This window comes from Microplitis mediator, chromosome 5 (genome assembly GCF_029852145.1).
Source record: "Microplitis mediator isolate UGA2020A chromosome 5, iyMicMedi2.1, whole genome shotgun sequence".
In the NCBI taxonomy this organism is placed as follows: domain Eukaryota; kingdom Metazoa; phylum Arthropoda; class Insecta; order Hymenoptera; family Braconidae; genus Microplitis; species Microplitis mediator.
Window position 1 is genome coordinate 18,402,667 of NC_079973.1, and position 12,028 is coordinate 18,414,694.

At 26.0% G+C, this 12,028-nt stretch overlaps 2 protein-coding genes across 3 annotated transcripts; both read left to right on the plus strand.

The window, feature by feature from the left end:
- The first annotated feature begins 1,666 nt into the window (after nucleotides 1-1,666).
- Nucleotides 1,667-6,722, plus strand: LOC130668256 (uncharacterized). The gene is made up of 3 exons (XM_057470448.1): nucleotides 1,667-2,179; nucleotides 5,536-5,714; nucleotides 6,071-6,722. Exons 1-3 carry the CDS (start codon nucleotides 2,096-2,098, stop codon nucleotides 6,195-6,197), a joined length of 390 nt encoding a protein of 129 aa, XP_057326431.1. The 5' UTR covers nucleotides 1,667-2,095; the 3' UTR covers nucleotides 6,198-6,722.
- Nucleotides 6,723-8,717: 1,995 nt separating this feature from the next.
- On the plus strand, nucleotides 8,718-11,291 carry LOC130667708 (uncharacterized). 2 transcript variants are annotated; one of them, XM_057469504.1, is made up of 3 exons: nucleotides 8,718-9,243; nucleotides 9,428-9,588; nucleotides 9,664-9,967. In XM_057469504.1, the coding sequence occupies exons 1-3, from the start codon at nucleotides 9,154-9,156 to the stop codon at nucleotides 9,833-9,835; spliced, it is 423 nt and encodes a 140-aa protein (XP_057325487.1). In that variant the 5' UTR covers nucleotides 8,718-9,153; the 3' UTR covers nucleotides 9,836-9,967. The 2 variants fall into 2 exon arrangements, with proteins under 2 accessions (XP_057325487.1, XP_057325486.1); XM_057469503.1 differs by lacking the exons at nucleotides 9,428-9,588; nucleotides 9,664-9,967 and adding exons at nucleotides 10,308-10,465; nucleotides 10,685-11,291 and having other exon boundaries at nucleotides 8,922-9,243.
- Nucleotides 11,292-12,028: the final 737 nt, after the last annotated feature.

Here is a 12,028-nt window from a genome sequence, read left to right on the forward strand (position 1 = left end):
ACTCCCGTCGCCGCCTAACTGGCGATCATGATTAATTCGATAATAGGCTCATAAAAAAATAAATCTAAATATGAATTGTAAACTGATAAACGGACAAGTAGAGCCAGTGTAAAATAAAAAAAAATTTTTTTTTTTTTTTTTCAAAATTGACGAGTAATTATGAACTCATATTTTTTAGCTAGCCACTGGCTACTTTTCATATCTTGGATTAGCTCATTTTTTTAAGCCAGTGATTAGCTATTTATAATTGCACACTCACTACCTCATTGTTTTAACCTAACTCTTGGATATGTTTGAATCTATCCACTGGCTTGTTCTGATCAATCAGCCATCGGCTAAGATGGCGTTACATAGTGAGGTTATGGCTGGCCAATTCTATTAGGCAGTGATGAGGTATGTCTCAAATCTGTTAGCTACGGGCTAGCCACCTTTGGGTTTCAATTCTACTCGGGTTCACTCCGCATGGGAAGTGATTTTTTTTTTAAACTCCGGAACTCCTAGTGATGGAGTGAATTTGGATTGAATTGAAATCGGCATTCACTCCAGATTCACTCCCGATTTTTCAGATTGCATGAAAAAATTCATGGTTTATTTTAAAAAATTCAAGTTGCAAAATGTATCAAAGATGAAATTATTTTTTTTCTCCTATTAACGCATTGTTCGAGGAATGTCTTGTACTTATAAAGTAAAAAATTATTGACGTCAAAAAGTAAAACCTATACAGCTTTAATTCATGAAGTTCGATAAATTATTTTATACTATGCGGTATGAGTGATTAAGGTGCGCACTTTTGTATTTGTAAACTCTTTGAATTTTAACAAGACTTTATGTTAAATATATATTCTTGATTAAATTTTCAGAAGACGAAAACTCTCATGATAACCCCATAACCCTCCCATTTTACTCGCTAGGCTTACATTTAATAAAATTTGTGCTGCTTGACCGAAGAACGCGTATAAAAAAGTTTAAGCATGATTCTTCTGCAATTAATATAACCGTTGATTGAAAACAATTCAAATACTTTCTGTATAATTAACATAAGTACTTGGATAAAAAATTATTGATTGCAGAGTTTGTTCTAAAAAAAAACATCTTTAAATAATGTTTTACAGAAAAAAATAAATTTTTACGGTCAGAATTATTTGAAAATAAGTGAAAATAATATTTCTATATCTAATTCACAGAATTCGTAGTAACGATAATAAATGTATGGTAATAAATTATTTTGAATGAATCATTATCATTGGACTTATGCAAAACGATACATTATCAAAGGTCAACCCTTATTTGCACAATCATAATTTGTATTTTTCATTATTTTACGAATGCCGTAAAGAAATAAAAATAATGATAATAATTACAATAACAAATAAATAAATAAGAAGACATGTTTTGATTTCTTCACAGCTTTGATTAAGTACAGTTGCAAGTAAAAAGTTTTATAGTTGTTATGGTAGTAGGTATCTGTTGAATTTACGACGTTGATAGCTCCCCCTCCCCCAACCCCACACTGTCAGATGTTGTAGATGTTTGCTCACTTGCTCAAATCATTTTTTAACTTTAAATTGTTACATATATTATTATAATTCTAGCTTACCCCCACCGAGTGCCACGCTCTCAGCCTATATAAACCCACGACGACTCGAAAGCATCCTCCAGCATTCGCACTCTCATCTAAACGAGAAGACAGTCTATGTTTAAAGCTTTGAGCCGGCAGAACAAGCGATTATTACATTTTATTAATTAAAAATTATTCATTTTTGTTTGTGATTCACCGATTTATTTTTTTTTCATTCATATTTAGTTTTTGTTTTTTTTTTTTTTTACATTCTTCTTATCTGTTTAATTATTTACTATTAAGAACTTTTGAATTTGTTTAGTTATTATCGGTTGTGTTTCCTTGATAAGGAATATTTAAGAATTATTTTAAGATTACATAATAATTACATAATTATTAAACTGTTTCATTCGTGTGTCACATGAAACTTTTTTAAATAAACGCGCGTAAGTGTGTAAATAATATTTTTACGAAAGAAAATAACAACTTGTTTTATAAAGTGATCTCTATTATATCGATAGTGATTGAAGAAAAAAAATGGCATTACTCAAGTTTCTTGTTATCACTATTTTAGCCGCCTTTTGTTACCTCACTATTATTGATAGTGCGGCTATATCTGAGGTATTTACTATTTCTTAAGTTAAGTTATAAATATACACGCAGAGAATTTTTGAGTAAAAATCACCCATAAAGTTTGGTACTGTAAGGACATCTAACCAGTAACTAAATTTTTACTATGTTGTTAGTAGAAATTGCATTTCATTTACATGTTATCGAGTAGTAGATTTAACAAAGTGCATGGAAAAAATTTAGATATTTACAACATGTTCTCACAGTATCAAACTTTTTGGGTAATTTTTACTAAAAACTTCTCTGCGAGTACGGAAATATTTTTTATAACATTTGTGAAATTACTCAACGGTATCGACTATTAATTAATTTAAATATATTTTTATTTCTTCATTTTTCATTGGTGAAAATAGTTTTAACAATTAATGCAATTCAATTTGTTGGGTCAACAAGTAGCTATTATTGCATCAGACATGTTTTTTATAATAAATAGCAGGGGTAATAATAAAAAAAAAATTTTTTTTAAATTATGCAGAATAACAAGTTTAAAAAAATTCGATTAACTATTAACACTCAATAAATAAAAATGTCAGGTCAAATACAAGATAAATTTTCTGAAGCAAACATTTTTCGCGCTCTTGATAGTATGAATATTGAATAATTTAAAAATCAAACATTGTCATTAATGACTGTATAATATCATTGAAAAGTGAATGAATTCATGTTTTATATTTTTTCTCTTCAAATGAACTGTTTGTAATTTTTTATTAAAATTATTTAGATGCAACAAATAACTGCATGTGTAAGAAAACAAATTAATTTATATTCAAACAAATAAAAGATCTCATAGCATAAAGATAAAAAAAAATATTTGATAAGATTTTTAATTAAGTATTTAAAAATTTGACTTTGCTAATGATTCGTAAAATGTGCATTTAAAGTTTACTGCGCGAGAGCTGCTTACACATATTTAAGTCAGTAGCATGAACCAGATAAAGTAGATATAGGAATGGTGATCCCGAAGTCATACGATCGCTCCGAGGTTTTCATTCATGAATTCGAAGCGCATTCATGCCTACACTCTCATTACATGCTCGTATCGTACTCATATGAGTTCTCACTAGCATTACATATTGTAGTTCAACATAATACATATATATATATATGTTATATATAAGTCACACCACACTCATTCATTCCACTCTGTCAGGGTCGCTTCCATTTCATTCAAATACCACATATGTACACAATATATAATATTATTTTAGCTGATGCAACAACCGCGACCCAAATGAATGTTCCTGTTTCCTCTTACACTTTATTTCTCAGATCATCAAATGATAGTTTTTAAAAAGTTCTTTGAACTGCTTACCTACTCTCTCTCTATCTCGAGAAAATAATGCGTAAGAACGATGATTACTTATTTTTTCTTAATTTTCCGCACGAAAAAAAATATATCCCGGCAAAAGAGTACATATTTCGCTGATATCTTTAGTATTGTCGTATGCATGCTATTTTACCGGGAGTTCAAATTTGTAGGTCTTACAGTTAAAAAAAAAGGACTAAATGTGTTCTATACTTAAGGTCATAAACAAAACTATAGTTTTTTGTAGTCACTTAAAACACGTTTCACGGTGTATTAAAAATTTATAGATTGCTTATGGCGTTTCAATGTTATTCGGCAAGTTTATTAATTTCGACTACACATTTGGTTTTAGAGTGATAACGGTGGATTGTTGTATGTGTAAGGAACATTCGTATTAAAGTTCGAGACTGCAGGTTTCATAGTTAAGAAGCAGGAGGATTTCCATTTCTGATCCGACCGCGACCCTCCTCGGAATTAATTTTCGGAAAAATAGCAATAATGGTGCACGCAGAGAATTTTACGGTATCTTTTACATCAAAAATTTATAAAAAAATTACTATGTCATGGTAACATGAGGACAGTATGGAATTATTGAACAAATTACCGATAACGTAGAAATTTTTAAAATACATCGAACAGAATTTACAAGGTGCATTGTAATTTTATCCAAGAAATTTAAATTTCTTAATCTGTTGCTTTGTCAAAATTACAATGCACCTTGTAAATTCTGTTCGATGTATTTTTAAAATTTCTGTCCTCATGTTACTATGACATAGTAATTTTTCTATAAATTTTTGATGCAAAAAATACCATAAAATTCTCTGCGTGTGGATGCTTGTAAGTGCAAGGAATATTAGTTTCCTAGTTCAATCCTGTCTGTCTTATACACGGAAAAAAATGCGTTTATCACCATATTTTTATAAACACTATCGCATTCACCATAAGTATGGTGCTATACGCCACACTTATGGTACTAAATGCGATAGTATATAAGAATATAGTGATAAATGTCATACATTTCTTTCCGTGTAGTTAAAAAATAGAAGTATTTTTATCTTTGACCCCCATCCTCGGATCGCTCACCCACCGTTTACCGGGTTGGCTTTTGAAAAAATACCTGTAATGGTGGATCCTTCTAAATTTAAGGAATATATGTGCTAAATTTCAAGTCTGTAGGTCTTATGGTGAAATAAAGGGAGTATTTTTGTTTTCGGTCGTGCCACGACCCCCTCGGAGTTGGTATTAAAAAAAAATTCTAGTAATGGTGGATTCTTCTAAATGTAAGGAACATTTGTGCCGAAATAAGTCCTGTAGGTTTTAGAGTAAAGAAAACAGAAGAATTTTTATTTTTGAATCTGCCATGACCCCCTCGGAGTTGGTTTGCGAAAAAAATTCCAGTAGTGAAAAGTTCGTTTGTTGCAAAGCTCAAGTTTGTATTAAGCTTCATAAATGAGAAACGGAAGTTCATCGATCCTTGATCCCACCGCGACTCCCATAGGAGTTTAATTTCAATAGAAATACCTACAATAGTGTATTCTTATAAATGCAAAGAACGTTTGTCCGAAAGTTGAGGTCTGTAATCTGTTAATATAGAAACAAATGACAATCAAATGCTTATTCAAGGTGGCAGTCACAACCAACTAAAAACAGCAACCTGTAAAATTTAATGTTATTTATAGTAGCACACTATTTATTGCCATAATACATATTCTATAATTAGCGCGATCGCACGGTCTTACTCTACCGCAAATTTCATCATAATCGGTCGAGCCGTTCTTAAGTTATAAGAAGGCATACACACAGACAGAAAAACAGAAAGAAATAAAGACAGACAGGCAGACTGACAAAATTTGTGAAAGAGGAAGAATTAAGATCTGTGGGTCATAAAACGAATATTTAACACAAAAATTGACAGATCAATCACGTACAGACAGAGCCTATAGATTTATGTAGTAGTATATACATATATATATGTATAGATATATATTATATATAAATATATGTATAGAGTATTTAGATTAAATGATTATTTTAATTATAGGAGGTAACTGAAAAAACAGATCGAGTTGCAATTGAAATTAATCCAGAAGAACTGCAAATTGATCACGTCACTGAAAACAATACGTTTAAATTGGACAAACATATTTGTGATAAACAACCATGTGGATGGGCTATTTATGTACCTCTAACACGGCGAGTTAATTCTTTCATAACAAATACGTAAGTATTATAAATATATTTACATACACGGAGAAAAATTTCAAGTAAACACTCCTATGTGATTTAAAAAGTATAACTGACATTACTTTACGAGACTAGTAATGATTATATTACACCAAAATGTAACTATTACTATGCAGCTGTACAACATCGAAATAAATACGTACACAGTTGCATAGTAATAGTTACATTCTGGTGTAATGTAATCATTACTAGGCCCATACAGTAATGTCAGCTATACTTTTCAAATCAAATAGGAGTGTTTACTTAAAATTTTTCTCTGTGTATATTATACATATTTAATCAAATAAAAAAAAAATTATTTAATCGGAATTATAATTTATTTGATATTTTAGGTGCAAATGTTCAGATAAAAGTTACAAATGTATACGTACAGACGATGATCTGTCAGTCGGTGCTTATGTTTATCATTGTCGTCAAAATACAACAGAAGAAAATATCGAAGCCCCGGAAGAAGACTAATTATTCAATAAATTATTATTTATAAGTTTTACTATGTTTTAACTGTAGTTATAATAACAAAAAACTTTATAGAAAGTTTATTATTTAAGTAAACTCTTATTGGTATTAACTAATTGTAACGTAATCTTAATCAATGTAAGAATATTTTTGACAATTTAATTTTTTTTTTTTTTTTTTTAATGGTTTTCTATTTGAAATAATTTATTTGTCAGTTTATGAGATTTCGGATCGTTTCAATTCATACTTTTTTTTTTTTAATGTTATTCTTTCATGAATCCCATGTATTATTATTTTTTTTAATTTAAATATAAATGTGCCATGAGATATATAAATTGAAGGATACCACAAATTAAATTTCGATAAAATTCATTGAAAGAAAGAATAAAAACCAAATAACAAATTTATTAATTTATGTAATTAAATAGTATTTTATGGTAGTAAATATAAATTATACTAGTATTTAAACAATGAGAGTGATAGTCATGATAATTAGAAACAGAAAAATATTATTTTGTGTATTTCATTTTTTTTTATTTATGTTTCTTATAATTTTTTGTGGAATTTACTCGTAATGTACTTAAAATGTATAAAAAAAAAATTTTGTTATTTTATTTTAATTAAATTAATAAAACATAAATCGATTTACAAGTTATTAAATTAATATTTTGTATTTTATTGAGCAATAAAACATATATTTTTCATTCGGTAAAACGGAAAAAAAATAAAAATTAATAAGTAGGTAAAATTATTTTCTCTATTGATCAGCGGAAGGTTGGCTCCGAAATGATCAATATATTACCGATTTGTATTAAATCTTTTTGTATTATCAATTTTCATAAAATTAAAAAAATTATTTATAATTTGTAATGACAAAAGAAAATAATGATTCGTTACTTAACTGTAAATGTTCAGTACAAAATAACAATAATAATAATAATTACAATAGGGTCAGAACTAAGACTTACATTCTATTTATATATATATATATATATATATATATATATATATATATATATATTAGACTGGGCCAAAAAAATCGACTAATTTTTTTTTTTTAGTACATCGAAAATAATATTTGGGGTGACATAAAAAAATTATTGTGAAAATTTGAGCTCTTAATATTAATATTAAGAGGTGTATAATCGCAATTTTCGATTTTTTTGGAATGAGCGGGTTTTTGTCTCGTAACTCTCAAACCTCTGCGATAAATAAAATTGATTTAGATACATTTCTTGAAGGAAATTTGATGTTCTACAAAAAAGTTCTGATTAAAATGTTTCGTCAGATGAACCGTTTCCTTATAATCATGCTTTAAACATTGGTATGATTTTTAAATTTGGATGTTCAATTTTCAAATTTTGTAATTCGTGTCAAAATAAATTTCCGGCAAAAGCCAATGAATATTCTTGAAGGAAATTGAATGCTCTACAAAAAAAATCACTGACAATTTTTGCTAAATTCCCTCCGTCAAAAGTTATTCAAGGTTGAAGTTAAGTACAACGACTTCAATAATCTTATTGGACGGTGGACGGAAAATAAACTATAATATACTATAGATATATACATAAAAATGTATCAGCTTATAATTCAAAAATTTTAATCATATTTATTGACTAAAAAATAAAAAATTTTTATTTAGAATATAATAGTTTTTTTTTTTAGAAATTTCAATCAATTTATGATTTCGTCATTCACATATCTAACTACTAAATTTTCAGTCTCGTGTATATACATATATATATATATCAATGACGAACTACTGAGTTTAGTTAATGATTATTAAGAAATTGATGAAAACAAAATAAATTTATTGATTTAATCTGAGTGACAGAATTTAATCTTAAATAATGACAGGTTTTACTCTGTCTTAAAATATATGAGAAAATTCTTATCTTTAGTGAAAATTATATTTAATCAAAGTAAATATTAACATTTATATTGACGTTAAAAAAAAATTGGTAATAGATGAAAATCCGATTATAGAAAGATTAGACTAAATATTAATTTACTTATTAAAATATTTGTTTTATTTATTACAAATATCGAATTTTCGCAATAATTTAATATTATAATATTAGCTTGAATTTTCAGTGATATAATAAAAAAAATGATAAATACGAATCTTTGAAATCTTTCCATTTTATTTTTTTGTTATATACGTCTAAAATTTATTAAATAAGTGTATATGAGCGTACAGATACAAATTAAAATTTTGAATAAATTATCCATATAGTAATAAATAAACAAAACTTTTAAGATTGTTGTTAAAAATTTTTCGTAAACTGATACTAAAATTGAATGATTACGTCAGCTACAGTGATACTGAATATGATTAAAATAAAAAAATCATTTGTTTAAAAATTTATTTTTTCATTTTAAATTTTGACAGTTTTAAATTATAACTAGTTTTAAAAACTCTATTATTTAGAACTGTAACATTAATTGATTAATAATTTATTTTTCTTGTATTTTTTTTTTTTTTTTTTTTTTTTCGTTATTTACAACGTCATTTTCGTTTCCGGTGATTTTATCATTCTTAAAACACTTTCATCACTCGTGATGAAGGTTTCTACGCCGAATTTTTCCAGAGAGTGGAAGTTTTCCTCCTTTACCACAACTATATACAAATATCTATAAAATTGGTCTATAATTCTAATCTTTTCTTTTATCGTTTCTTTTACTCCCACCATTACTCACGGGTCATCAAAAGAGACCTTAAAAGCTGACGACAAATCGGCTACCTTTTCATTTTTCACGGAAAGTTGACGAGTGAAGTATACTATAACGACATACAAATATCTTAAATCTTTTAATTTAGACGTATTTTATAAATAAATGATACATCAATGAAAATAAACTTTTGATGTTTTTGACTGTAAAAATTAATTAAAAAGACATCACTCATTAATAAAAAAATTATTTATAACGAAAAAGGAAAAATAGTCAACAGTAAAAAATGGTTTTGTTAAATTATTATATTTTGCCCATCATCAGTCTCGTCGCTATTTACTTGACGTTTTGTGAATCAGCAACAATAAAGACGGAGGTAATTCATTAAAATAATTTTTTATTTTTTTTTTAAATTTACAAAATTTTATTTAAGTGTTCAAACATATCTCATAATAAATATAAATTAATTAATAAATAAAGAAAAAATATATATTTATTAATTACAATGTAATTTTAATAAACATGAAATAATTCACGAAATTTTTAATCTACTTTTATAGAAAGAATTTATTAATGGATTTGAATTATCAAATAAAACAAACTCACAAAATTCAAACGAATTGAGAACTTGTAATTACGATATGCCATGCGCATGGTATATATATCAAATAAATCCATTATTTGGATTTGACAAAATCTTCAAAAGTTTTTTATTAAACAAGTAAATTTATCACTATTATTATAATAAAGATAATAAAATACTTAATTGTAAATAAATTTAATTTTTAAAAAACAGATGTAAATGCAAAGATGATACGTATCGTTGTATACGTACATGGGAAAAACTTTCTGCTCAAGCTTACGTTTATAATTGTCGTCAAAATGCAACTAAATATGATATTTATGCACCAGATCATGATATATTTTCCCAAGATATTGATCCATACGCATACGATATCACACCTTGATTTTACTTTTAAAATTATTTTTCTTAATTTAATAATCTATATATTATCTATTTTAATATTTAAGATAAGAAATATTCAATGAAAACAATAAAAAACAATGTCAAGGTTTCCTCATATGTTTTTAATAAACAGTACTGTTATTAACTTGTTAATTACTTATTTTTGAATTATTATATATTTTTATTTGCTATTATCAATTGTACCAAACGTTTCTCGTACGTTCATAATGAAAAAGTCGTTTTATATTTTTATAAAAAATCGTTAGTACAATGTTTATAAAACTTAAAAATATTCACAGTTCGATATAACGTATGTATTTTTTTAATAATAACAATTGGTTTTCATTAAGTTTTCTTTTTAATGCTTTTAGTGCAAAACTAAACGAAACATTCGCATTTTTTTTGCTTCTCAACAGCATAAATGCTTTTCTTGCCGAATAAAATCTAAGATATTTATATTTAATTTATTGTAGATCGAATCATCCAATGAATCACAATTTAAATTTTTCATGGCGAATCAACGAAGTTCACTCGAATCGAGAAGCTGTGGTTTAGACATGCCATGTGGTTGGCTTGAATACAGATTGAATTCATTTGGTCAGAAAACTTTAAAAAGTTTTCTTTTGGGCAGGTAATTTTTTTTCATATTACTTGATCGTCAAAATTAATTATTTCATCATTAATCATTAATCAATTAATAAATTGATTGTAATTATTACATTTCTTAGTTGTTTTTTTTTTTTTTTAACGGTCCTATACTTCACGAAAGCTATTGGGTCAAATTTGAATAAATAATTAAAGAAATAAAAGATTGATTTATTGATTGAAAAATTTTATTATTTTTAATCAGGTGTAAGTGCGATGTTGGAAATCGTTGCGTACTTTCCGGCGAAAGACTCAGCAGCCAAGTATTTGTGTATCAATGTCGTCCAAATATAACAAATAATGATAAATTTGCGCCGGATCATGATATTTATAAGCCAAATGAAGATCTATATAAACTCTATAGAGATATTATCCGATAATCAATAATTATAAATTTCTAGCTAATTAACTTAATAGATCTGCGGAATTAGATAAAATCTAGGCAATAATTTTAATCTCTGCCGGTGATGAAAAATAATAAATCAAAAAACGGATATATCTTTTCATATTTAGTATAGGGTTTTATTTAATTGCAAGTATCAATTAAATAATAAATAATTTTTCTTCACAAAATGACTGACTGGAGTTCATCGGCTCCCTTTAATTATTTTTTATATTTCATCAAATTTTTTTATAGTATTTACTGACAAAAAATTTATATTTCATTCTGATATAATAGTTTGGCTTCTTAACAGCATTTATAAGACGATGAATCTTCTTAGGATTCAAAGTGCTGATGATTTTGATAAGATATTTCCTAGTATTTTTATGAAACGTGACTTTTTAATATTGCGTTATAAATTTATATCATTGATTTAATACAATTATTATTATTTCTATATCTTTACATATATATATATATATATATATATATATATATATATATATATATATATATATATATATATATATATATATATATATGAAAGTCATATGTCTTTTAATCAGATTAATTATAAACTTTAAAATAAGAAATTAAATTTTCACCAATTAAAAAACATTCGTCCTGGTTAAACGAAAATAAATTTATAAAATTACTCATACAATTAAAGTCTGAATTTTTTTTGTTTTTTTTATAGTTAATTTAAATAGCAGTAACAGTATTTAAGTTAATTTAAATAATAATATTCGACTGATTGCATTATACAATTTAACTTATTTTTTATAATAAATTTTATAAATTGGAATATGGAAAAAAAGTGGTTATATATTTATAACAATGAAATATTTTATAAAATAATATTAATTATCTATATATAATAAATAACTGTAAGGTCAATTTATTTTTATTGTACATTTAGCGCCAGTAATTGTGTATTAAAGCTATTTATTTTAAATCCAGTATTGTATTTCCAATAATTAATAAATTTATGTCAACCATATAGGATTAAATTTTTATTTATCCATTGTATACTATATATAATTTATAACTGCTTATAATAAAGATAGTAAATTTTCTACTGTAAGTAATTTTAAATTAAACATTAATTCTTTTTTTATACTTTTCATATACAATTCAAATTTTTTTCAATAAAAATACTGACTCGAT